At 42.7% G+C, this 27,513-nt stretch overlaps 1 protein-coding gene across 1 annotated transcript in view; it reads left to right on the plus strand.

Annotated features, from left to right (window-relative positions):
- LOC140208426 (NACHT, LRR and PYD domains-containing protein 3-like) overlaps positions 1-27,513 on the plus strand; it is an 85,390-nt gene that overhangs the window by 41,893 nt on the left and 15,984 nt on the right. The window contains exons 3-5 of the mRNA XM_072277103.1: positions 9,368-9,536; positions 12,101-12,293; positions 18,683-18,790. Of these exons, the coding sequence (XP_072133204.1) occupies positions 12,278-12,293; positions 18,683-18,790 (124 nt within the window). The 5' untranslated portion in view covers positions 9,368-9,536; positions 12,101-12,277. The remainder of the gene's footprint in view (positions 1-9,367; positions 9,537-12,100; positions 12,294-18,682; positions 18,791-27,513) is intronic.

Below are 27,513 nucleotides of genomic sequence, written 5' to 3' on the forward strand. Positions count from 1 at the left end.
TGCTTCAAAAGCGATAGAGAGGGTGGAAAAAGGGGAGGAGGGGTGGCATTACTGGTCAGGGATACTATTACAGCGACAGAAAGGGTGGGTAATGTAGCAGGATCCTCTTTTGAGTCAATATGGGTGGAAGTCAGGAACAGGAAGGGAGCAGTTACTCTATTCGGAGTACTCTATAGGCACCCTGGTAGCAGCAGAGAATCAAAGGAGCAGATTGGGAGGCAGATTTTGGAAAGGTGCAAAAATAACAGGGTTGTTATCATGGGTGACTTTAACTTCCCTAATATTGATTGGCACCTGATTAGTTCCAAGAGTTTAGATGGGGCGGAGTTTGCTAAGTGTGTCCAGGACGGATTCCTGTCACAGTATGTGGACAGGCCAACCAGGGGGAATGCCATACTAGATCTAGTACTAGGTAATGCACCGGGTCAGGTCACAGATCTCTCGGTGGGTGAGCATCTGGGGGACAGTGACCACCGCTCCTTGGCCTTCAGCATTATCATGGAAAAGCGTAGAATCAGAGAGGACAGGAAAATTTTTAATTGGGGAAAGGCAAATTATGAGGCTATAAGGCTAGAACTTGCGTGTGTGAATTGGGATGATGTTTTTGCAGGGAAATGTACTATGGACATGTGTTCGATGTTTAGAGATCTCTTGCGGGATGTTAGGGATAAATTTGTCTCAGTGAGGAAGATAAAGAATGGTAGAGTGAAGGAACCATGGGTGCCAAGTGAGGTGGAAAATCTAGTCAGGTGGAAGAAGGCAGCATACATGAGGTTTAGGAAGCAAGGATCAGATGGGTCTATTGAGGAATATAGGGAAGCAAGAAAGGAGCTTAAGAAGGGGCTGAGAAGAGCAAGAAGGGGGAATGAGAAGGCCTTGGCGAGTAGGGTAAAGGAAAACCCCAAGGCATTCTTCAATTATGTGAAGAAAAAAAGGATGACAGGAGTGAAGGTAGGACCGATTAGAGATAAAGGTGGGAAGATGTGCCTGGAGGCTGTGGAAGTGAGCGAGGTCCTCAATGAATACTTCTCTTCGGTATTCACCAATGAGAGGGAACTTGATGATGGTGAGGACGATATGAGTGAGGTTGGTGTTCTGGAGCATGTTGATATTAAGGGAGAGGAGGTGTTGGAGTTGTTAAAATACATTAGGACAGATAAGTCCCCGGGGCCTGACGGAATATTCCCCAGGCTGATCCACGAGGCGAGAGAAGAGATTGCTGAACCTCTGGCTAGGATCTTTATGTCCTCGTTGTCCATGGGAATGGTACTGGAGGACTGGAGGGAGGCGAATGTTGTCCCCTTGTTCAAAAAAGGTAGTAGGGATAGTCCGGGTAATTATAGACCAGTGAACCTTGCGTCTGTGGTGGGAAAGCTGTTGGAAAAGATTCTTAGAGGTAGGATCTATAGGCATTAAGAAAATCATGGTCTGATCAGGGACAGTCAGCATGGCTTTGTGAAGGGCGGATTGTGTCTAACGAGCCGATCGAGTTCTTTGAGGAGGTGACCAGGCATATAGATGAGGGTAGTGCAGTGGATGTGACCTATATGGATTTTTGTAAGGCATTTGACTAGGTTCCACATGGTAGGCTTATTCAGAAAGTTAGAAGGCATGGGATCCAGGGAAGTTTGGCCAGGTGGACTCAGAATTGGCTTGCCTGCAGAAGGCAGAGGGTGGTGGTGGAGGGAGGACATTCAGATTGGAGGATTGTGACTAGTGGTGTCCCACAAGGATCTGTACTGGGACCTCTACTTTTCATGATTTTTATTAAAGACCTGGATATGGGGGTAGGAGGGTGGGTTGGCAAGTTTGCAGATGACACAAAGGTTGGTGGTGTTGTAGATAGTGTAGAGGATTGTCAAAGATTGCAGAGAGACATTGATAGGATGCAGGAGTGGGCTGAGAAGTGGCAGATGGAGTTCAACCCGGAGAAGTGTGAGGTGGTACACTCTGGAAGGACAAACTGCAAGGCAGAGTACAAAGTAAATGGCAGGATACTTGGTAGTGTGGAGGAGCAGAGGGATCTCGGGGTACATGTCCACAAATCCCTGAAAGATGCCTCACAGGTGGATAGGGTAGTTAAGAAAGCTTATGGGGTGTTAGCTTTCATAAGTCGAGGGATAGAATTTAAGAGTTGCGATGTAATGATGCAGCTCTATAAAACTCTGGTTAGGCCACACTTGGAGTACTGTGTCCAGTTCTGGTCACCTCACTATAGGAAGGATGTGGAAGCATTGGAAAGGGTACAGAGGAGATTTACCAGGATGCTGCCTGGTTTAGAGAGTATGCATTATGATCAGAGATTAAGGGAGCTAGGGCTTTACTCTTTGGAGAGAAGGAGGATGAGAGGAGACATGATAGAGGTGTACAAGATAATAAGAGGAATAGATAGAGTGGATAGCCAGCACCTCTTCCCCAGGGCACCACTGCTCAATACAAGAGGACATGGCTTTAAGGTAAGGGGTGGGAAGTTTAAGGGGGATATTAGAGGAAGGTTTTTTACTCAGAGAGTGGTTGGTGCGTGGAATGCACTGCCTGAGTCAGTGGTGGAGACAGATACACTAGTGAAGTTTAAGAGACTACTAGACAGGTATATGGAGGAATTTAAGGTGGGGACTTATATGGGAGGCAGAGTTTGAGGGTCTGCACAACATTGTGGGCCGAAGGGCCTGTACTGTGCGTGCTGTACTATTCTACGTTCTATGTTCTCTATGTTCTATTATTCCTGTTAGCCTACAGGAAATGTGATGGCCAATTGTGCTGGGCAAGATCTCATTCAACAATAAGAAAATGATAAAATGTGTAGACTTTAGCTGCTGGAGACAATGTGATCCGCGCCCAGGTTTTCCAGCCCGATACCTGGCCCATCATAGGTTGATGCAGGAGTGTTAATTTTTGAAGAACTGCAGCATATTACTGGTAACAAGGAGTCCTGGGCATATGGAACTGTCAGTATTTGGGATTTGACCCAGGTCAGTAATTCTATAGATGGGGCTGGATGTTCCTCCTTCCACAATGAATCAGAAGTCTCGGGCCGCTGTACATTGGTTGTCGGGGAAATCCCTGATTACATCAATCACTGCGAGATGTGGAAACGACGTGCGAGAAACCTGGTGTTGGTAAGTGACAGGTTCCGCTGTGTGATTCTGTGACATAGGGTCCTGAGTTTTCACAGTTTTTCACCGAGGTAAAATGGACCTGGGTTGGAAGTTGCCTGGGTTTACGAGGTATTGAGTGAGTCCTTGGAAAATTGGTGCTTGGGCTATTATCCTGGGATGTAGACTGGGATATTTGGGATTTGACCAGGTCAGTAAATCTGCAGATGGGGCTGGATGTTCCTCCTTCCACAATGAATCAGAAGTGTGGGGTCACTGGACTTTGGTTGTGGGGAAATCCCTGATTACACCACTCACTGTGAGATGTGGGGACGATGTGCGAGGATTCTAGGGTCGGTAATTGACAGGTTCAGCTGTGTGACCCTGTGAGGTTGGGTCCTGGGATATCACAGTTTTTGATTCAGGTAAAATGGACCCAGTGATCGAGCTGCTTGGGCTTACGAGGTGTTGAGTGAGTATTTCTGGCTTAGGATCAGATGTTTGTTTCTGGGGTTCCTTTGGAAGCAATGACTGCTAATCTGAGGAGAGGATGAGTTTCCATTCCAACTCTCAAGTTGAGAGGTGGTTATTAAAGGTTTGCAGCAGTAGAATTGGAGCCGAATGTTCAGTTTTCAAAACGTGTTTGGGAATTCCCCCTCAGTCTCAACTGTCTCTCAGGCAGTGGAAGTCAAACAGAAACTCAAGAGGCTGGAGGTCTGCACTAAAAACAGAAAATGTTTCAAGTCACACTGCCGAAAGGTTGTAAACCTGAAACGTTAACTTCGTTCCTCTCCACAGTGCTGTTCCTTCCCTGCTGAGTGATTCTGGTAACTGCAGGTTCTTTCTATTAGATTCACCCCGGAATGGTTTAAATGTCCTCAGATAGACCTGCTTTGGCCTTGAAATGGAAATGGCTGGTTTTGTGATAGTAGGGCAGTAAAGCAACCACGGCTTTTCCCTGTAACTTATGCTAGGACAAATACCTGATATTCCTGAGAATGCGTTCAGTACAGTTGTTGCTAACAAGGTTCACAACAATCATCTCAGGTTTGATCGAAGCACAACTGCACAAGCGCGCGGTCGTCAGCGAGTTAGACCAGCTGGAAGAGCTTAAAATGAAGACAGCTTTATAGAGTGGACACTGAGTAGAGGGAGACAGAGTAGGAGGGCTTTGGCTCGCTGGGCTTAGGTGATAAAGGGTCGAAGCGAGGAAAGTTACCTGTGAAGAATAGCAAGAGAAAGTATGTTTGTGTGGCTGGTTTTCTGTACTCGGTGTCAGATGTGGGGTGTTCGGGAGACGCCCAGCCTCCCGGACGGCCACATCTGACCCAGGTTTGTTGAGCTTGCAGCTCCTTAGGGACTGGGTTAGGGAACTGGAGATACAGCTCGATGACCTTCGTCTGGTCAGGGAAAGTGAGGAGGTGATAGAGAGGAGCTATAGCCAAGTAGTCACACCAGGGCCTCGGGAGACAGCTAAGTGGGGAACAGTCAGGCGAGCAAAGGGCAAGAGTCAGATACTAGAGAGTTCCCCTGTGGCTGTCCACTTGACAATAAGTACTCAAGTTTGAGTACTTTTGCGGGGGACAGCCTACGGGAGGGAAGCAACAGTGGCCGCGCCTCTTGCACGGAGCCTGGCCCTGTGGCTCAGAAAGGTAAGGAAAGGAAGAAGGTAACAGTAATAAGGGACTCTAAAGTTAGGGGGTAACACAGGCGATTCTGTTGTCGCAGGAAAGAAACGCGAATGGTAGATTGCCTCCCAGGTGCGAAGGTCCGGGATGTTTCTGATCGCGTCCACGGTATCCTGAAGTGGGAAGGAGAACAGCCAGAGGTCGTGGTACATATTGGTACCAAAGACATAGGTAGGAAAAAAGACAAGGTCATGAATGCAGACTACAGGGAGTTAGGGTGTGAGAAGCAGTATCTCAAAGGTAGTAATCTCCGGATTACTGCCTGTGCCGCGTGACAGTCAGCATAGGAATAGAGTGGGGTGTTTAGGGAGGGGTAGCACCTCTGGTGGGCAGGGGCTGCCGTGTCATTTTTCAGGGCAGCTCGCCCACCTTTGGTCCACACCTGGCTCTCAGCTCTCACCTGTGGCTCCAAGTAGCTGTAACACGCGCAGTGGCCACTCCCCGGTAAACCGTCTCGGCAGACGAGCCAAACCAGGTGAGGGTAGCCGATGGGTCTTCAACCCTCGGTGAGGTAGGGGATCTGCCTCTCTCAGCGTGTGAAGTCTGGCCATGGCAGATTGAGCGGAAGAGACCGGTTAATGGTCCAACGGTCAGAAAGGCAGGCCAGCAGGTGTTGTGGAGCGCTTAGAGTACGACAAGACATTTAGACGTCCTGGTCATACACTGCAAGAGGTGGTGATCTCTTTAAACTCACCCGGCAGAAGACAAAAGCAAACAGCTGCTGTAACCTGCCAAGTACATGATTTCCCAATATGTCAGAGAGGCATGGAGGGAAATCGTCCGCCAACTGGAATTTCCTGATGCGACCTAACGGCGACAGAGGATAACTGTGTGGCTGAGTGATTTGAGCGAAGGGCAGGGATTCAGATTTCTGGATTATTGGGAACTCTTTGGGGCAGGTGTGACCTGTACAAAAAGGACGGGTTGCTCCTGAATGTCAGGGGGACCAATATCTTGGCGGGGAGGTTTGCTAAGGCTATTGGGGAGTTGCTAGGGGGTGGGAACCGAACTGAAGAGACTGGGGGGGGGGGGGCGTTGGCTCACAAATAGAGAAAGGTTGTAGACAGTGTGCGAGGGAGGATAGGCAGGTAGTAGAGAAGGGATACGCTGACCGATGGTTTGAGATGTGTCTATTTTAATGCAAGAAGCATCATGAACAATGCAGATGAGCATAGAGCGTGGGTCAGTACGTGGAGCTATGATGTTGTGGCCATTAGAGAGACTTGGATGGCTCAGGGGTAGGAATAGTTATTGAGAGTGCCAGTCATTAGCTGTTTCAGAGAGGAAAGGGAGGGAGGCAAAAGGGGTGGGGTTGTGGCACTGCTGATCAGAGACAGTGTCACGGCTGCAGAAAAGGAGGAAGTCATGGAGGGATTGCCTAGAGAGTGCCTGTGGGTGGAAGGTAGAAACAGGAAGGGGGCAATAAATCTACTGTAGGTCTTGATAGACCACCCAATAGCATCAGGGAGATCGAGGACCAGATAGGGAAACAGATTCTGGAAACATGTAACAGGGTTGTCATGGTGGGAGATTTTAACTTCCCAACTAATAATTTGCACCTCCCTAGAACAGGGGCTTAGATGGGGTGGAGTTTGTTAGGTATGTTCAGGAAGGTTTCCTGACAGAATATGTAGATAGAGCCTACAACAGGAGGGGCTGTACCTGATCTGGTATTTGGAAATGAAGCTGGTCAGGTGTCAGGTCTCTCAGTGGGAGAGCGTTTTGGAGATAGTGATCACAATTTACCATAACATTGGAGAGGGATAGGAACAGACAAGTTAGGAAAGCGTCTAACTGGGGTAAGGGGAAATATGAAGCAATCAGGCAGAAACTTGGAAGCATAAATTGAGAACAGATGTTCTCAGGGAAATTTACGGCAGAAGTGTGGCAAATTTTCAGGGAATATTCACGGCATAGATACTTTCCAATGAGATAGGGAAAGGGTGGTAGGGTACAGGAACTGAGGTGTACAAAAGCTGTTAAAAATCTAGTCAAGAAGAAAATAAAAGCTTACAAAAGGTTCAAAAAACTAGGAAATAATAGAGATCTAGACCATTATAAGGCTAGCAGGAAGGAACTTTAGAATCAAATTAAGAGAGCCAGAAGGGGCCCTGAGAAGACCTGTCGAGCAGGATTAAGGAAAACCTCAAGGCTTTCTACTGGTATGTAAAGAGCAAGATGATAAGACGTGAGAGAATAAGACCAATCAATTGTGACCCTGGAAAAGCCTGCATAGAATGAGAGATGATAGCAGAGGTACTTACTGAACACTTTGCTTCAGTATTCACTACAGAAAAGGATCTTGGCAACTGTAGGGATGACTTGCATCGGATTGAAAAGTTTTAGCATACAGACATTAAGAAAGAGTATGTGCTGGAGGTGCTGGAAAGCATCAAGTTGGAAAAGTCTTCGGGACCGGACGAGATCTACCCCGGGCTACTGTGAGAGTTGAGGGAGGAGAGTGCTGAGCCTCTGGCAATGATTTTTACATCATCAGTGGGGACAAGAGAGGTTCCAGAGGATTGCAGGGTTGCAGATATTGTTCCTTTATTCAGGAAAGGGAGGAGAAATAGTCCAGGGAATTATAGACCAGTGAATCTTGCTTCAGTGGTTGCAAATTTGATGGAGAAGATCCTGAGAGGCAGGATTTATGAACATTTGGAGAGGCAGAATAAGATTAGGAACAGTCAGCATGTCTCTGTCAAAGGCAGGTCGTGCCTTACGAGCCAGATTGAATTTCTTGTGGATGTGACCACACACATTGATGAAGGTAGTGTGGTAGATGTGGTGTATATGGATTTCAGTAAGAAATTTGATAAGCTTATTGAGACAGTCAGAAGGCATTGGATCCAGAGGGACCTTGCTTTATGGATCCAGAACTGGCTTGCCCACAGGAGGCAAGGAGTGTTTGTAGAAGGGTCATATTCTGCATGGAGGTCGGTGACCAGTGGTGTGCCTCACGTGATCTGTTCTGGGACCCCTGCTCTTTGTGATTTTTAGAAATGACCTGGATGACGAAGTGGGGTGATGAGTTAGTAAATTTGCTGATGACACAAAGGTTGGGGGTGCTGTGGATAGTGTGGAAGGTTGTCAGAGGTTACAGCAGGAATCGATAGGATGCAAAATTGGGCTGAGAAGTGGCAGATGGAGGTCAAACTAGATAAGTGTGAGGTGGTTCATTTTGTTAGGTCAAATATGATGGTAGAATACATATTAATGGTAAGACCCTTGGCAGTTTGGGGGATCAGAGGGATCTTGGGGTCCGAATCCATAGGACACTCAAAGCTACTGAGCAGGTTGACTCTGTGGTTAAGAAGGCATACGGTGCATTGGCCTTCATCAACTGTGGGATTGAGTTTAAGAGCCGAGAGGTAATATTGCAGCTATATAGGACCCTGGTCAGACCGCACTTGGAGTACTGTGCTCAGTTCTGGCCACCTCACTACAGGAAGGATGTGGAAACTATAGAAAGGGTGCAGAGGAGATTTACAAAGATGTTGCCTGGATTGGGGAACATCCTGATGAGAATAAGTTGAGTGAATCCGGTCTTCTCTCCTAGGCGCGGCGGAGGATGAGAGGTGACCTGATAAAGTTGTATAAGATGATGAGAAGCATTGATCATGTGGATAGTCAGAAGCTTGTTCCCCGGGTTGAAATGGCCAACACGAGTAGGTACAGAGGAGATGTTAGGGGTAAGTTTTCTTTTTTTATGCAGAGAGTGGTGATTGCGTGGGATGTGTTTCGGGCGATGGTATTGGAGGCGAATACAATCGGGTCATTTAATTGACTCCTGAATAGGTACATTGAGCTTAGAAAAATAGAGGTCTATGGGTAACACTAGGTAATTTTTAAAGTAAGTTCATGTATGGCACAGCATTGTGGGCCGAATGGCCTGTATTGTGCTGTAGGTTTTCTATGTTCTATGTTTCTATGAATGGTTGTGTTTCTTTATGACGAGCAATTGATGGTTCGGGGCAGTGCTGATTGGAGTTCAGAGAGGGGATGGGGTTGGGGATGTGGTGGTAAAGCTACCGATTGCTGAAGAGCCTGGATACAGTGGACATGAAGAGGATGCTTCCATTGGATGGAGAGTCTGGGATCTGAGAGCACAGTCTCAGAATAAAGATGCTTCCCTTTAAAACTGAGATGAGAAGGATTGCTTCAGCCCAGAGGGTGGCTGATCTCTCGAAGTTATTACCGCAGCGGGTTGTGGAGGCTGCTATTGGTGCTTACTTAGAGCAGAGGTCAGTATATTCCTGATTGTTAAGTAGTGTCAGGATTACAGGAGGAAGGCAGGAATATGTTGTTGGAAAAAAAAATCATCCATGGTTGAACTGTGGGGCAGACTTGATGGGCGGAATCACCTGATACTGTTCCTGTGTCTTATGTCTTACTATGACTGAACGATGACTCCTTCTTATTCCATATCAGGTTTTGTGACATGTGAGATTTGCTCAATGAGATGATTATATTTCTCATCAACGTTAAAATTTCAGTGAGCTTTTTTTTTCTTAAGAACATTGAGCAGAAATGTTTTGCTGTCCTTTGTATTGTTAACGTGCTTCATTATCTTTCATATTAAAGTTAAACCCGAGTTGAGAGATTTATTGGAAGAAAAGCTCACAACTGAAAGCAAACCACAACTGAAAATGAGGGAACAGCAACAAGTGAACCAGCCCGAGGTCTGAGAGCACCAACTGGAGAGAACCCTTCTGACTCAGAGCTTCCATTTATTCAGTCAGGAGAAAGTTTGGTGAGTCTCATTTACTGAAACACTGGTCCTTTAGACATTAGGTACCTGCACAAAGGAAGGTAGGAAGTAGTTGGCCCTGACGTACCATTTGTGCCTCTGTCAGACCCAGTTGCAATCACTCTAGGGCAGGTGATGTGCTGTCAACATCACAGCTCTTTAAAACCACTCAGTGCCCTCACAGTGTTTGCTTATCTCAAGCTCTTGCAGTTTCTGAAGTAGCTTTCGCTCAGATCACGTGTTTCCTTGCATGGCTGTAGTACGTCATAATCATTTCACACTGTTTTGACAACGTTCTCCATTTATAAGATGCTCCAAGTGTTTCGTGCGGTAGTGATTGCAGAAATGGGGAATTACCTTGAACTATAGCAACATATCATGGAGTCCGCTGGCACTTGCAAGCTGCAGCGATATAGAACGTAGCAAAACTGAAGCACATCATAGGCCCACAATATTTTGCCGACCGTGTAACCTACTCTAGAAGCTGCCTAGGATTTCCCTACCACATAGACCTCTGTTTTTCTAAGCTCAATGGACCTAATTAAGAATGTCTTGAAAGACCCTATTGTATCCACCTCTGCAAACTTCACTGGCAGTGTATTCCGTGCACCTGCCACTGTCTTTGTGAAAAACTTACCTCTGACATCCCCTACCTACTTCCAAGAAACTTAAAACTATACCGCCTTGTGTTAGCCATTTCAGCCCTGGGAAAAATCTTCTGGCAATTCACATGATCAATGCCTCTCACCATCTTGTACACCTCTCTCAGGTAACATCTCATTCTCCATCGCTCCAAGGAGAAAAGGCCAAGTTCACTTAACCCATTCTGAAAAGGCATGCTCTCCAATCCAGGCAACATCTTTATGAATCTTCTCTGCACTCTCCCTACAGCATCCACATCCTTCCTGTAATGAGGTGACCAGAACTGAACACTGTACTCCGTGGTGTCTAACCAAGGTCTTATATGGATGTACCGTTACCTCACGGCTCTTGAACTCAGTCCCACGGTTGATGATGGCCAACACACCATACACCTTCTTCACAAAACTGTCAACCTATGCAGCAGCTTTGAGTGTCCTATGGACATGGACCCCAAGATCTTGTTGATCATCCAGACTGCTAAGTGTCTTACCATTAATATTATATCCTATCTTTACATTTGTCCTACCGAAATGAACCACTTCACACTTACCTGAGATGAAGTCCATCTGCCACCTCTCAGCCCAGTTCTGCTCTCGCCCTCGAGTATATCGTCCTTCAAGCCTCTGCTGAGAACAAACCCTCTTGAAGCAACATGTACCAACACCACATTTTCTTCAGTCCAAACTAGCAAATGACAAACAATAATTTATATTTACATGCGCCAGGCCTCATCAAGTTATTTTTTACTAATTAAACTGTCAGAGCACATATGGACCTCTAATTAAGCCGAACTAGGAAGTGTAAGGAAGTTATGTTCCCATTTCAACCTGTATAAAAGGGACGGGTTATACTCAAGATGTACCAATGTCCTTGTAGGCATATCTGCTGGAGATGCCGGCAAGGGCTTAACTCGGTTGTTTGGGGAGTGTGAGCCAGATTGTTGGGTCAGATGATGGAACAGGTGATGATGAGCATTGAAATGCAATGTTCAGAGAATCGGTGGAATGATAGGCTGTGGACAAGGCATCGTGTAGTCAGTTGGATGGGTTCACTTATACTTACTTCAGGATTAAGAACAAGAGTAAATTAGAAAAATTTTCAGAAGGTAGAGTTACGAAATTGTGGCCATTACAGAGAATTGACTGTGACAAGGACAGTATTGGCTGTTAAATGCTGCAAGGTTTATTGGTTTCATAATGCATTTGGAGGGAACTGACAGGCAGACAAGTGTGATTACTAATCAGGGATGGTATCCCAGCTACTGAAACGGAGGACATCATGGAGGGACTCTCTACAGATTCGGTATGGGTGATGGTCAGAAACAGGAAGGGAGCCATTAGTCTTGGAGTATTCTATGGGCCCTCCCAGTGGCCATCGTGACAAGCTTAATTTACAAGTTGAGACTGTGGTAAAGAAGGCATATGCATTGTTGCCATTTATTTCTAAGGGAATAGAATATAAAAGCAGGGAGATCATGCTGAATCTTTCTAAGACACAAGTCTGGCAGCACTGGGAGTATTTTCAACAGTTTGGGGCCCCATATCTAAGAACGATGTACTGTCTGTCGCAACGAATGAGGCGAACCCAAGTGCAGGGCACAGGCACGGAGATTTAGTTTGGATGCAGACGTGAGCGGCAAACAGGAGAGAGAGCAGGAAGGCAGGAGACAGACGGAATTTATCTTGACTCGGAGCGTAGAAAGGGAAGCGGCAGACAAAACTCTTCATAGCGCTGAGAGACGGAGTTATGCAGGCAAACCTCGGTGCTGAAGTAGAACTTTAGAAAACTTATCTTGACATGGAGAGACTGAGTTTCACAGGTAATTCACACTACTCGGGCAAAACTTAGAACACACTGTCCTAAGTGGCCGGGAAACCAACGATCTGGCAACTAGTGATTGTAAGGCCTGGGTTCTTATGTTGCAGGTCCTGATGGAAACCAAGTGTGTCGTCATCAAAGAGAATTAGGAGCAAATGGGAAATTAACGGTCGGAACCGTGGCACAATCAAAGGACATTAGGAGAAAATAGGGAATTAACGATTGGGACAGTGACTCTGTCATTGGAGAGAATCCAGAGGAGATTTACGAGGATAATTCCGGGAATGAAGTGTTTTACATGTGAGGAGCGTTTGGCAGCTTTGAGCCTGTACTCTCTGGACTGTAGAAGAATGCATTGAAACTTACCGACTGTTGAAAGGACTAGATAGGGTAGATGTGGAGAGGATGTTTCCTATGTCGGGGGCATCCAGAACTAGACAGCACAGATTCAAAATTGAGGGGCGACTGTTTAGAACAGGGGTTAGGATGATTTTTTTTCAGACAGAGTGTAGTAAATCAGTGAATTGCTCTTTCACAGACTGTGGTCGAGGTCAAGTCAGTGGGTGTATTTCATTTCATTTTTAAATATTTTTATTAATTATTATTGAAAATCAGCAACAGAGAAAAATACATCAAAGTAATCAAGACAACATATCCATATGTAGAACAAGAGTTAAACCATCAACCAAGCTGAACAGCATATCAATAATAATAATAAAAACAAAATGTTAAAGCTTTTTTTCAATGGAAAAAAGAAAGAGTAAAAGAAACCCTGCTAACTAAAACAGAAAAAAAACCCTAATAACAAAAAAAATGGGGAAAATCCCGTTTGGAGCACAAACCCGGAGCTATACGCCATACAAGCTTCCATAAAAAAAGACATCAATCCGTCAACCAAATCCATATACAAAAGCATCAGAAAAGGACCATCTTTATTAACTCAAATCAAATGATAATAACGGGCAAAAGAAACCCACCTTTTCTCAAAGTCAAACCTAGGATCAAAAGTTCGACTTCTAATTTTTTTCCAAACTAAGACATAACATCACCTGAGAGAACCATTGTATCAAAGTGGGAGCAGAGGCATCTTTCCATTTTAATAAAATAGCCTTTCTAGCCAATAATGTGACAAATGCAATTACGTATTGGTCTGACATAGAAATACCGTGAATATACTGAGGAATTATACCAAACAAAGCTGTCAATTTATTGGGTTGTAAATTGATTTTTAAAGCCTTAGAAATTGTAGAAAAATTAGATTTCTAAAATTGTTTCAATACAGAATACGATCAAAACATATGTGTGAATGTAGCTATCTCAGTTTTGCATCTATCACACTGACTATTTACATTAGGAAATATTTTAGACAATCTCTCCTTTGTAAAATAATAACGATGTACAATTTTAAATTGAATTAGAGAATGACTGGCACAAATCGAAGAAGAGTTAACCAGTTTCAAGATTCGCAACTAATCCTCTGTTATCAAGGTCATGTTAAGCTCTCTTTCCCAATCTTGCTTAATCTTCAGTTAAGGATAGTTATCCTGTTGTAATAGTAATTTATAAATTTTCCCAGTGAAACCTTTCACTAAAGGGTTCATTTTTAAAATAATGTCTAACAGGTCAGAGTCTTGTATATATGGAAAATTACTTAAATATTCTTGTAAGAAATGTCTGACCTGAAGATATTGCAAATAATGTGAATATGAGAGAGAGTATTTAGTTACTAATTTCTCAAAGGACATCAATCGGCCTTCTGGAAACAAGTCCATGAAGGAAAAAACTTCCTTTATTCCTCCAAAGAGAAAAGGTAGGATTACTTAGTGAATTTTGATAAATTAAACTAAAAAGGTTACTTTTTTAAGATCAAAAAACTTATGAAACTGGTACCAGATTCGTAATGATTGATTAATCATAGGATTTATATTTAGAATAGAAATTTTGGCTAATTGTACAGGTAAAGGAACTCCTAATAATGAAGTTAAATGAAATTGTTTCACAATTTTCAATTACAGATCAACCCAAGGTGGTCATTCCTTTTTATCGGTCCAATATAACCAAGAGCACGCATAACTTATATTAATCGCCCAATAATACATTCTTAAATTAGGCAAAGTAAGACCTCCATCCCTCTTTAATTTTTGTAAATGACATTTTCCAATTCTTGGTCTTTTATTATTCCAAACAAAAGATGAAATAATAGAGTCAACCTGATCAAAAAAACTTCTTAGTTCGAAAAATAGGAATATTTTGAAATACATATAAAAATTTTGGTAAAGTCATCATTTTAACTGCATGAATTAAACCTGCTAACGAAAGTGTATGTGGATTCCATCTGGAAAAATATTGCTTCATAAAATCCACTAGGGGAACTAAATTAGCTCTATAAAGGTCTTCATAATTTTTAGTAATGATAATACCTAAATATTTAAAAGAATCCATAACTTTTAGAGGAATGTCATCATATATAGAAGCAGAATCGTTTAAAGGAAATAATTCACTTTTATGCAGGTTTAATTTATATCCTGAAAGCAATCCAAATTCATTTAATAATTTCAATAAACTAGGAATAGATTATTCTGGATTCGAAACATAAACTAAAAGGTCATCCGCATAAAGGGAGATAGTATGAATCGTCCCATTTATAGAAATTCCTTAAATATTTTTAGCTTCACGAAGTGCAATAGCCAAAGGTTCCAACATCAAATTAAATAACAAAGGGCTTAACGGACATCCTTGTCTCATATCCCGGGAAAGATGGAAAAAGGTGGATCTACAGTTATTAGTAATAACAGTGGCAACAGGGCAATATCAATCTAATCCATTTATTAAAATTAGTACGAAAGCTAAATTTCTCTAAAACTTTAAATAGATATTTCCATTCAACTCTATCAAATGCCTTTTCAGCATCTAGAGAAACAACACATTGGGGACTCTTAGAGAGGGATGAGTATATAATATTTAACAATCTCCGTGTGTTAGAAAAAGAATAACGGCCTTTTATAAAACCGGTTTGATCCTGAGAAATAATTTTAGCTAGTATATTCTCCATCCAATCAGCCATTATTTTTGAAAGAATTTTAGCATCCACATTTAATAATGAAATAGGTCTATATGAAGTACAATCAGTAGGGTCTTTATCTTTCTTAAGAATTAAAGAAATAGAAACTTCATAAAATGTGGAAGGTAACTCTCCTAGCAGAAAAGAATCGTTAAGCATTTCTAACATATAAGGAGTAAGCAAATTTTCATTTTTTTTAATAAAATCTTACAGTAAAACCATCCAATCCAGGAGCTTTACCAGATTGCATTGAAAAAATAGCTTTCTGAATTTTTCTTTCAGTAAAAGGAGCATCAAGAATTTGCTGATCTTCAACAGATATTCTAGGAAAATCAATCTTTTGTAAAAAGGCATACATATTAGAAGGGTCAGCTGGAAACTGAGATTTATAAGGTTCACTGTAATAGTCTTGAAAAATTTGATTAATATCTTCATAATTACAAGCTAAACTACCATTTCCCTTACGAATTTTTAAAATTTGTCTTTCAGCTCTAACTGCTTCAAGTTGAGATGCCAATAGCTTGTTACTTTTTATCTCCAAACATATAAAATTGCCTTTTTAATTTAAGCAAATTTCTTTCAATAGGATAAGTTAATAGTAAACTATCTTGTAATTGAAGTTCAACCCTTTGTTTAAATAAATCAACATTAGGAGAAACTGCATAAGTCTTATCCAGGCCTTTAATTAGTTTTGAAATTCTGTCTAACTATATTTCTGTCTGTTTCTTGAGTTTAGGCAAATAAGATATTATCTGACCTCGCAAATATGCTTTAAGCGTACCCTATATAGTCAATTTCGAGACATCTCCTGTGTTATCAAGAAGAAAGAAATCTTTTATCTGAATCCCTATAAATTTAACAAGGTCCAAACTTTGTAATAAATTCCCTGGAAAGTGCCAAGGCAAGTTTACATTACTAACATCATTTAACTCAAAAGTTAAGCTTAAAGGGCGCATGATCCGAGACTGCAATAGCACTATATTCACATTTCTGGACTTCAGACAAAAATCGGAAATCAGCTATAAAATAATCAATTCTCGAATATTTATTATAAACATGTGAATAAAAAGAATAATCTCTGTTATTAGGATGTAAATTTCTCCAGATTTCTATCAAACCGTAATCAATTAAAAAGGAATTAATAAGTGTTGCCGCACAACTCGGAAGCTGATGGTTGGCTGAACTCTCGTCAATCAAAGGGTTTAAACAACAGTTGAAGTCACCTCCCATCAGCAGCACATATTCATTTAAGTCTGGTAATAAACCAAAGAGGGATCATCTACATTAGGTCCGTATAGACTAACCAGGACAATTTTTCTATTACAAATTGTTCCTTTAATAATGAAAAATCTACCATTATTATCTGAGATGATGTCTTCTTGAATAAATGAAATATTAGATTTAATAAAAATAGATACTCCCTTTGTTTTATTTTGACAAGTAGCATGGTATTGAAGGCCCTTCCATGTTTTAAAAAATCTATTTTGATCACCTGTCTGATATGCGTCTCTTGAATGAAAATTATATCGGACTGGAATCGATTAATAACTTTAAAAGTCCTCCTTCACTTAATAGGGTGATTCCAGCCATGTGCATTCCAACTAATAACGTTTATTTGTTTAAGTACCGTTGGATATTATTCATAAACACGACAATACATGCATATCATCGCGGGCTAATCAAAGATGGCGGTGATAAACATAACCAAATAGAAAACACACATAATGGGAAAAAATACAGGAAGTGTGTGTGAAAAAAAATCCTAGAGTAAACCCCAAAATATGAAATTACCCCCAAACCTCCCACCATCCCCAAAGATAGAAATCTGGCAAAAGAGAGAAAAAGCTGGAACGCATCCCCAAGAAGAAAAGCATAAGAACGGAATTCCGCGTGCCGCTCAATTTAAATAATGATTAAAAGTTTTTTTCTCTCTATTCCCCCCTCCCCTTACAAGGAAAATATGTAACCTTAACATAAGAAAGCCCAGCAAAGAAGAAAATAATGTTTATACTTAACCATTGATAATAAACTAGGGAATGCGAAAACGGTCTCCAAAGACGCCAAAGCAATACTATTAACCCAAACAGTTTAATCTCTAAAGAGACAAAAGCAGCACCATTATTCTTTAAATTACTACCTTACTTAACAAAAGAACTAAAACTAATTATCTATCACTAAACACTCCATAATATAATAAAAAGGTCTATATAAACCGTAAACAAACTATCACTTAATTAATAAAGAAAAAGGAAAATAGAAACAGATAACCAAACCAGTTAACAATCTATCCGCTGTATTAATTCACTCTGTATACTGAACAGTCTTCAAAATAGAAGTCATTCTTTAGTCAAACCAAGAAGATCACCTCTTCTTTAAGCAATCCATCGATCAAAGGATATCTTCTGCATACCGAACTCTTCAAAGCCTGTTTTCTTTCAAAAAATTATTCAAAACTCTAATATCCTCCCTACATCAGCCGATCCCACAATAGAGTTGACAAAATCCGATGCCGCTTGGGGATCCAAGAAGACACGTTGGGTAGAATCTTTAGGAAATAATTTTAATCTCGCTGGATATCTCAGGGATGGAAATGGTCTTTTTTCGTAAGCCATCTTCATGACCGATATGAATTTGATCCGTTGTTCCATAACTTCCCGTGGATAATCTTCATAAAAAAGGATCTCGGAACCATTAAATTTAAAACCTTTCTGTTTTCTTGCACATTTTATGATTTGGTCTTTAACTTCAAAGCGAAGAAAGTGGACTAAAATTGGTCGAGCTTTATCTGATGCAGTGAAAATTCTGTGAGCTCTTTCAATATCGGGTGACTGAGATAGAATATCCGGGAACAGAGATTGAAACAGATTGGCAAAATAATCCAATAGATCCCCGGATTCTGAGCCTTCTGGAAGACCTAAAATACGAATTTTGTTTCTTCGAGACTTTGCCTCTAAATCGACAATTTTGCGTTGAGCCTGTTCCAATCGGGTTGAAATATCCGCAATCTGACATTTCTATTCTTTAAGCTCAGTATTCAGGGAAAGAATATTTTCCTCAATAGTCTATAGACTCTGTCGGAACGACTTCAACTCAGAAGTGTTATTGTCCATTTTGTTGTCGAGACCCATCAACGTACGTTCCAAACGCTCAGCCCAGACAGGCATATCTCCTGATTTTTCTTTCAAAGTTTTTTCCTTTCCATTGCTGGGTTCAAAAGGCTGTTTGCCACTTCTTAAAGAATACGACATAATGACCACTATTTCCCTCCAAGATCCAAAAAATAAAAGTTGAATAATTCAAAGTTTAGACTGGGGAAAGGAGGGATTAAAGGCAGCCACAAAATTTATATATTTCTCCATTGAGCTACAGGCAGAAGTCCCCCAGTGGGTATATCTAAGGCAGATGTTGATTGTTTCCTGATCAGTCAGGGCATCAAATGATATGGGGAGAAAACAGGTGTGTGGCGCTGAGTGGGATCTGGGATCAGCTATGGTGGAATGGCGGAGCAGACACGATGGGCTGAATGGCCTAATTCTGCTCCTATGTCTTGTGATGATATGGTTTAAGTATTTCTACTAGCTTCTGTCCTGTGTTGCATTGCTCTTTAACCTGGATTTTCACTTTGAAGGCAGCAAAATAACTGAAATGGGAGTATTATTGTCTATACCTCTGCGTATATTCCAGTGGCTATTGGGAGTTGAAGATGGCACGAATAGAAGCCTTGAACATGGAACAGGTTAGTAGATTTGCAAATAATTTCAAATTAAACATTTAGTAGCCACTTAAGTATCACTTAAGAAATCACACTAATTCTGAAAATGATGAAAACATAATGTATAAACATAATGCATGACATATTTGTCAAAGGTTCGGCATGTTTTAGTACTCTGTGGGACCTCTTTAGAAAATGTAGCTCTGGAAATAGATGAGTGGGAGCCAGTGGACATAGTATAGAATTTATTTCTCCCTCTCTGCCTTCCTTTACGGCACGACCCAACAAGTCCATGCCACCAAATATACGCCAGTAACTAATTAAACTACTAGCAGAAACATCTTCATAATGTGGGAGCAAACCGACAACGTCTGGTCACAGAGAGAAACTTATAAACTCCTTAGATGACAGCGGGTTTTGAACGCAGGTCGTTGGCGTTGTAAAGCGTTCTGCTAACCACTATGTTACCATATCGCCCTAAACTAAATTCCTAACCAGTTAAACGTTAACCTCTAACTCAAGTCTTCAAATCCAGGGAACATCGTTGTAACTTTTCTCTGCACTCTTTCAATCATATTGATAGCTTTCCTGTCGCTAGGTGACTAGAACAGCACACACTGCTCTAAATTGGGCCTCACCAATTTCTTTATACAATTCACCATAACCTGCCAACACCTCTACTCAATACTTTGATTTATGAAGCCCAATGTGCCAAAATCTCTGGTTTCACACTGCGATACCACTTTCAAGGAATTATACCAGATCACCCTGTCCTACCAAACTCACAGTGCCCTATAGTTCACTGTATTTATTACCCACAGTTGTCCTTCCAAAGTGCACATTTGTCTGCATTAAAACCCATGTGCCATTTTACAGTCTGTTTTCGGGTAAATCCCTCCTGCACGCTGTCCAGATTGGCTGCTTCCTCCCCAGCTGGAGGCACGTTTAATTGCAAAATTTCTGCCGACTGTGCCGGAATTATCAATATGTGAATTGTCCGACCTGAAGAAGGTGAGGTCCCGGGATTGTGACAGCACATGGCTGGGGAGGGTGTGGGTCCTGAATAATGCAATAGGACGTGACATGGTGAAAGCAGGGTACCTGGAATGAGATATTGTGAGACCCTGGGAGTGTGTGGGGCCGGACAAGGAGACTTTGCGCAACTCGTACAGGATAGGATAGGGATCCTGGGAGATGACAGTATCAACTTAGACTCGGAAAGGCTAATGGAAGGCGGATGAAAGGGACTGTGAGATGGGGGCAGACCGCTCTCGTGGGGAGATGTTGATACAGCAGCCTGTTTGTCAGGCAGGACTGTAGCTGAAATCTTCCGCAGTACAGGCTGCTACCGGAGGTCTTCGCAGGATACCTGCTGATGACCAGTTTGGGAACAATAATAGGACCAAGCAGAGTACATGGGTTTCGAGCAAGGCTTCCCAACTTGGAGTCAATAGACCTCTTGGTAAATGTTGGGGGTCCGTTGCATAATAAAGGGAGTGACCCCTCATTTAGTGCAGTAAGGAAGATGTTTCGAGAATGTCTAGAAGAAGACATTTTCAGGCAGAGGGTTGTTGGAATCTGGAACGACAGAGGGGATGAAATGTGTGGTTCATTACAAACACTACATTTGGGAATTAACTACATTGGCGACAGGCACTGCTGGAATACTTGGTAAGGCTGAAGAGACCCGTGTCAACCACCTGACCGGGGTGTTCAAATACATTTTCAATCTCATTTCTGCATTCGGAATTTCCCACCTGCTTCAAGGGTCAACAATTCAACTAGAACCCAAAGAATGCAGGGTGAGCTGTCTTAACGACTCTCGTCCATTAGCACTCATATCTGTAGTGATGAAGTTAGTTTAGAGTTTTGTTATGGGTTAAATCAACTCCAGCTTCAGCAAGGAACTGGATCTACTGCAATTTGCCGACCGCCACAATATGTCTGCGGCGGATACGATCTCATTGAGTCTCCAACCGTCCTGCTGGAGACGCAATGAGTTCCCATTGGGGAGAGTCCAGAGGACATTCACGAGGATGATTCCGCAGATTAGAGTTTCACATATCAGGAGTGTCTGGCAGCTATGGGCATGTAGTCCCTGAAATGTACAAAAACGTGGGGGGATCTCATTGTAACTGACCAAATGTTTAAAGGCCTAGATGAGGTAGATGAGGAGAGGATGTTTCCTATGTTGGGGACATCCAGAACTAGAGGACTCGTACTTGAGGGGTGACTGTTTAGAACAGTGGTTAGGATGATTTTTGTTTTTTTTTTAATCAGAGAGTAGTAAATCTGTGGATTGCTCTTTCACACACTGTGGTGCAGACTAAGTCCGTGGGTATATCTAAGGCAAAAGTTAATCGTTTCCTCATCATTCAGTGCATCAAAGTATATGGCGAGAAGGTGTGTGGCATTGAGTGGGATCCGGGATCAGCTCTGGTGGAATGGCGGAACAGAAACAATGGGCTGAATGGCCTAATTCTGCTCCTATGTCTTATGATCGTATGGCCTAAATATTTCTACAAGCTTCCGTGGTGTGTTGCATTAGTCTTTAACCTGGATTTTCATTTTGAAGGCGGCAAAACCACTGAAATGGGAGGAGAATCCAGTAAACCTCAGCCTGAAAACTTATCGCAAGGGGAAGCCATGGAATCGAAGCCCTCTGGAAGGCCTGATCATAGAATAGGCTAGTAGATTGCAAATAGTTTCAAATTAAACATCTAGTAGTCACTCAAGTATTACTTAAGTACTCGCACTAATTCTGAAATTGGTGTAAGCACAACATACTGTGTGAACTTTGTCAAAGGGCAGAGATGATTCAGAACTCTGTGGGACCTTTTTAGGAAATGTAGCTCTTGAAGTATATGAGCAGGAGCCAGTGGATATGGCACAGAATTTACTTCTCCCTCTCTACCTCCCACTAACTCGTTGCCACGAAATATACGTCAGTGACTAATTAGCTACTAGCCCAAACATCGTTGTAATGTGGGAGCCGATTGGAAACCCGTGTGGTCACAGAGAGAAATGTATAAACTCCTCAGACAACAGCGGGCTTCGAATGCTGCTCTCTGTCGCTGTAAAACATTCTGCTAACCGCTGTTATCATTCTTGTCTAAACTAAATTGCTAACCAGTTCAACATTTCAGACTTAACCTCTTACTCAGGACTTCACATTCAGACGAGATCGTTGTAACTTTTCTCTGATCTTTCGATCATACTGATATCTTTCCTGTCGTTATGTGAGCAGAGCAGTAGACACTGCTCCAAGTAAGGCTTCGCCAACTTATTATGCACTTCAACATAAATGCCAACTCCTCTAATCAATACTTTTATCTGTGAAGCCCAATGTGCCAAGATCTCTGGTTTCACACTAGCTACCTGTGATACCACTTTCAAGGAATTATCCCAGATCCCCCGTCCTACAACACTCACAGTGCCTTATAGTTCACTGCGTAATTATTATCCTCACTTGTCCTTCGAAAGTACACATTTGTCTGCATTAAAACCCATATGCCATTTTACAGTCTCTTTCCTGGTGAATCCCTCCTGCACCCTGTCCAGATCAGTTGGAGTTAAGCTGAATTGCACAAACTCTCCCCACCATGCCGGAATTATCAATGTGTGATTTGTTTGAACTGAAGAAGGTGAAGTCCTGGGATTATGGCAGCACACGGCTGGGGAAGGTGTGGGTCCCGAAGGATGGAACAATTAATGACAAAGTGAAGGCAGTTTGTCTGGAATCAGACATTGTGAGACCATGGGACTGTGTGGGGCCTGCCAGTGAGACATTGGGCAACTCGTGTAGGATAGGGTTCTGGGAAATGAGATTATCAAATTAGACTCGGAGAGACTAATAGTAGGTGTGTGAAAGGGACCGTGTGATGGAGGCAGACCGCTCTCGGCTTGTCAACCTGCGAGATGCTGATACAGCAGCCTATTTCTCAGGCAGGACTGGAGCTGAAATCTCCTGCAGTACAGGCCGCTACCGCTGATCATTGCAGGATATTTGCTGATGACCAATTTGGGAGTAGGAATAGGATGCAGCAGAGTACATGGGTATAGAGCAAGGGTTCCCAACGTGGAGTGTATAGAAACCGTCAGTTATTTTTAGGGGTCCATTACATAATAAAGGGCCTGAACCTCTCGTTTAGTGCAATGGGGAAGATGTTTTGAGAGGACTTGAAGAAATCTTCAGGCAGAGAGCTGTTGGAATCCGCAACACCAGAGGGGACAAAATGTGTGGGTCATTACGAACACAACAATTGAAACTTAACTACTTGGACGCCAGTACTTGGTAAGGCTCAATAAACCTGTGTCAAACACCTGGCAGGGGTGTTCAAATACATTTTCAATCTCTCATTTCTGCATTCGAAATTTCCCAGCTGTTTCAAGGGTCAACAGTTCAACCGGAACCCCCCTGCACAAGAAATGCAGGGTGAGCTGTCTTAACGACTAGCGTCCATTAGCACTCATATGTAAGATTATGAAGTTATTTTAGAGTTTGGTTACGGCTACAATCAACTCCAGCTTCAACAAGGAACTGGATCTACTGCAGTTTGTCAATCGCCACAATAGGTCTGCGACAGATATGCTCTCATTGCGTCACCACGCGGCCTTGCATCACCTCAGGAATACAAACACCAATGTCAGGGTGCTGTTAATTAACTGCAGCGCAGCGTTTAACACCATCATTCCGAAAGTTCTGATCAAAGCATCAAGAACCTGGGCCTCTGTATCTCCCTCTGTAACTGGATCTTCGATTTCATCACCAGAAAACCAATATTTTGAGCGTCTTTTGCTTGTGAGAAAAAAACCGATCACCCAGAGAAAACCGTTGTGCACAGGAGTAGGATCGTATGAACGTGCTCACACGAACTGAACTCCAATCTATGATGCACTGAGCAGAAATACTGACACACTCACCACTGCACTACAATGTGGCTCATGATGTTGTTCCATTGGTTGAGAAAGGCACTAAAATAATCTGAGGAAGTATGGGATGGTGGAAGTGCCGTCAGTAGTGGGTGATGTGTTTAAAGGTGCTCGAAGTAATAGAATTTTGATGGACGGAGATGATTAGGGATATTCAACACGGTTGTGTGGTGATATGTCATGTCCTTCCAAACTTGTAAAGGTTTTTTTGAGGAAGGTTGGTGATGGACAGATAGTAAATGTTGTCTACATGCATCTTGGCAAGGACCATTATAAGAATCTTCATGGGAAGTTAGTCAAGAATATTCAGTCACTTGGCATTCAGGGTGAGATAATAAATTAGATTAGACAGTAAACCACTAACTGGATTTGTTGCAGATGCCAGAGTGTAGTTGCAGGTAGGTGGTTCTCTGACTGGAGGCCGGTAACCAGTTGGGCGCTGCAGGGATTGGTCCAGGATCTGTTGTTGTTTCCAACTGTATGAAGGATCTGGATAATAATGTGATAAATTGGATTAAAAAATATGAGGATTACACCGAGACTGGTGGTGTATTGTCAGGCGAAAAGGCTGTCAAGGCATGCAGTGGGATCTGGACCAGCTGAAGACTTGGCTGAAAATCATAGATGGATGGTAATGCAAAGAAGTGTGAGGTGTTGCATTTTGCGAGGACAAGCCTGGGTAGCATTTACACTGTAAACACTGAGCAGTGCGATCAAACAGAGATCCAGGAGTACAGATGGAGAATTCCTTGTAAGTAGCATCACAGGTAGATAGGGTGGGAAAGAAAGCTTTTGGCATATTGGCCTTCAGAAAATATGGTATTGTGTTACAGGAATTCTGATGTTAAGTTAAAGTTCTATTGAGAACTAATTTGGAGTATTGTCAGTTCTCGTTGGCTACCTAAAGGAAATATATGAACAAGATTGAAAGAGTGCAGAAAAAATGCATGTATGTTGCTGGAATGTAAGGACCTGATTTACAGTGAAAGGTTGAATAGGTTCAGACTTTATTCCTGAGACCGAAGGAGAAAGAGAGGAGATTTGTTAGAGTTATATAAAATATTGAGCAGTCTAGACTGGAAGTTGAGTTCATGAGATAAGGATGAATGGTGAAATGTTTAAGGGGAACAAGAATGGGATCATCTTCACTCAGAGTGTGGCAAGTCTGTGGAACAAGCTGCCTGTGGATTGGTGCGATTTCAACATTCAAGAGAATTCTAGAAGGATACATGAATGGGAAGGACATGTACCGGGTGCAGGTCAATTGGACTAAGCAGATCAATATTTCGGTTGAAGGGCCTGTTTTCTGTGTTGTAGCGTTCTATAAATCTAAGGCATGACTGGACAAGGGATGAATCCACAGAGGATTCTGGTGTGCTTTAATGTAGTGATTTGACCAGTCTAGTCCGTGCTTCCGTAGATGAGCTGTCCAGTCTGCCCTGTCTGAGCGTTTACATTACACATTCCTTGTTTAGTAAATGCCACACCTTACCCTGTATTCCCTCTCACTCTGTCATGTCTAAAACAACAGAAATGGGGGATATTAGGCTGCCGGTCCTGACTCTTCAGAGACCAAATCGAGTTAATCACTAGCAATCACATATAGTGATCCATTCTCTGAGCTTATCTGCCTTATGAACAATACTCCTTGCAGTAATATAGAAGCAACTCCGAACTGCATTCCCACAACCTTACCATTACTTACTTTATCTGTAGGCCTGGGTAGATTGTCCGCACAACCACTCCACTATCTGCCCTAGTACAGTGGTTCCCATCCACTGAAACTCTAGTTTCAAGCCCCTGAGTAGGTCATAAGCCACAGGAGCATAATTAGGCCATTCAGCCCATTGGGTCTGCTCCGCCAATCCTTCGTAGCTGATCCAGGATTGCATTCGACCCCGTACACCTGCCTTCTCGCCATATCCTCTGATGCCCTGACTGAGCAGGAAGCGCCCACATTCCTCCTGAAGTACATCGGCAGACTTGGCCTCCACTGCAGTCTGTGGCAGAGCATTCCACAGATTCAATACTCTCCGGCTGAACAAGTTCCTCCTTTCTTTTGTTCTGAAGTGTCGCCTTCAATTTTGAGGCTGTGCTCTCTAGTTCTGGATACCCCACCATAGGGAACATCCTCTCCACATCCAGCCAATGTAGTCCTTTCGACTCTCGATATGTTTCATTGAGATCCCCTCGCATTCTTCTAAATTCCAGTGAGTACAGGCTCAAAGCTGCCAGATGTTCCTTATATGTTAAGCCCTTCATTCCCGGAATCATCGTCATGAACCTCCCCTGGATTCTCTCCAATGACAATATATCCTTTCTGAGATATTTTGTTGTGTGTGTGTCATACTCCACCAGAGCTTCGGCGACAACCTTGTTTCCAGTGGGTGTCTCGGAGGAAAGCAGATTCTGTGAGTGGTCTCCCTCGTCCTTCTCACAGCGCAATTTTTTTTTACGGGGCCGAGTTGCGAGTTCAGCACGCAACCTGACACGGATAGAAAGTGTGTCCGGGAGCGGTCCGACTGGATCGAACTCGGGAACCTTCGCTCCGAAGTCCGGCACTGGTGCCACTGCGCCATCAGCCGGGTATCCCTTCTGAGATGTGGGGCCCTAAAACTATTGACAATACTGCAAGTGTGGCCTGACCAGTGTCTGATAAAGGCTCCGCATTATCTTTTTGCATTTATATTCTATTCTCCTTGACAAAATTATAACATGGAATTTTCCTTCTTCACCACATATTCAACCTTGTAAATTAACCTTCCGGGACACATGAGAGAGGACTCCTAAGTCTGTCTGCACTTCTGATGTTAGAACTTTCTGCCCATTTAGATAACAGTCCACACCATTGTTCCTTTTACTGAAATGCATTATCATACAATTCCCCAAACAGTATTCTATCTGCCACTTCTTTTTGCCCATTCTTCCAATTTGTCTGTCTTGCTGCAATTGCATTGTTTCTTCAGCACTACCTACTCCGCCATCAATGTCATCACCTGGATCACTGACAAACAATGTGAATGGTAGTGGTCCCAACAGTGACCCTGAGGAACACCAGTCATCAGCGGCCCACTCGCTGCCTCCTGCCTCACAGCCATTCCACTATCCATGCCGGCATCTTTCCTGTAATGCCATGGGATTTTATATCGTTAAGCAGCCTCACGTGTGGCGCCTTATCAATTGCCTTCTGGAAGTCAGAGGGTGTAGAGGTCCATTGCATATTATTTTTCACATTTATATTCCCAGATCATGGGCTGGGCGGTGGACCACAGAATGCAACAGGAAGTAAAGAAGGTGTGCCCAAAGGGCAATGCCTTGAGAGTTATGGGAGATTTTAACTTGAAAATCGATTGGGAAATTCAGGTTGGTAATGGATATCAAGACAGTGGGTTTATTGAAAGCCTAAGCGATTTCTTTTTAGAGCATTTTGTCCTTGACCCTGCTAGGGGATAATCTATTCTGGACTGGGTGTTATGTAATGAACAAGAGGCAATTAGAGAGCTTAAGGTAAAAGAACTCTTTGGAACCAATGATCACAATATGATTGAGTTCAACTTGAAATTTGATAGGGAGAGAGTAAAGTCTGATGTAGCAGTATTTCAGTGAAGTAAGGGAAATTACATTGGTATGAGAGGCATTGGCCAAAAGGAATTGGAAGGAGCTGATGGCAGGGATGTCAGAAGAAAAGCAATGGCGTGTGTTTCTGGGAAAAGATAAGGAACGCGCAGGACATGTGTATTCCAAAAATGAAGAAATACTAAAATGGTGAGTAGTGCAACCGTGGCTGACAAGGGAAGTCAAAGCTATTGTAAAAG

The sequence above is a fragment of the Mobula birostris genome, chromosome 13 (assembly GCF_030028105.1).
Source record: "Mobula birostris isolate sMobBir1 chromosome 13, sMobBir1.hap1, whole genome shotgun sequence".
In the NCBI taxonomy this organism is placed as follows: Eukaryota; Metazoa; Chordata; class Chondrichthyes; order Myliobatiformes; family Myliobatidae; genus Mobula; species Mobula birostris.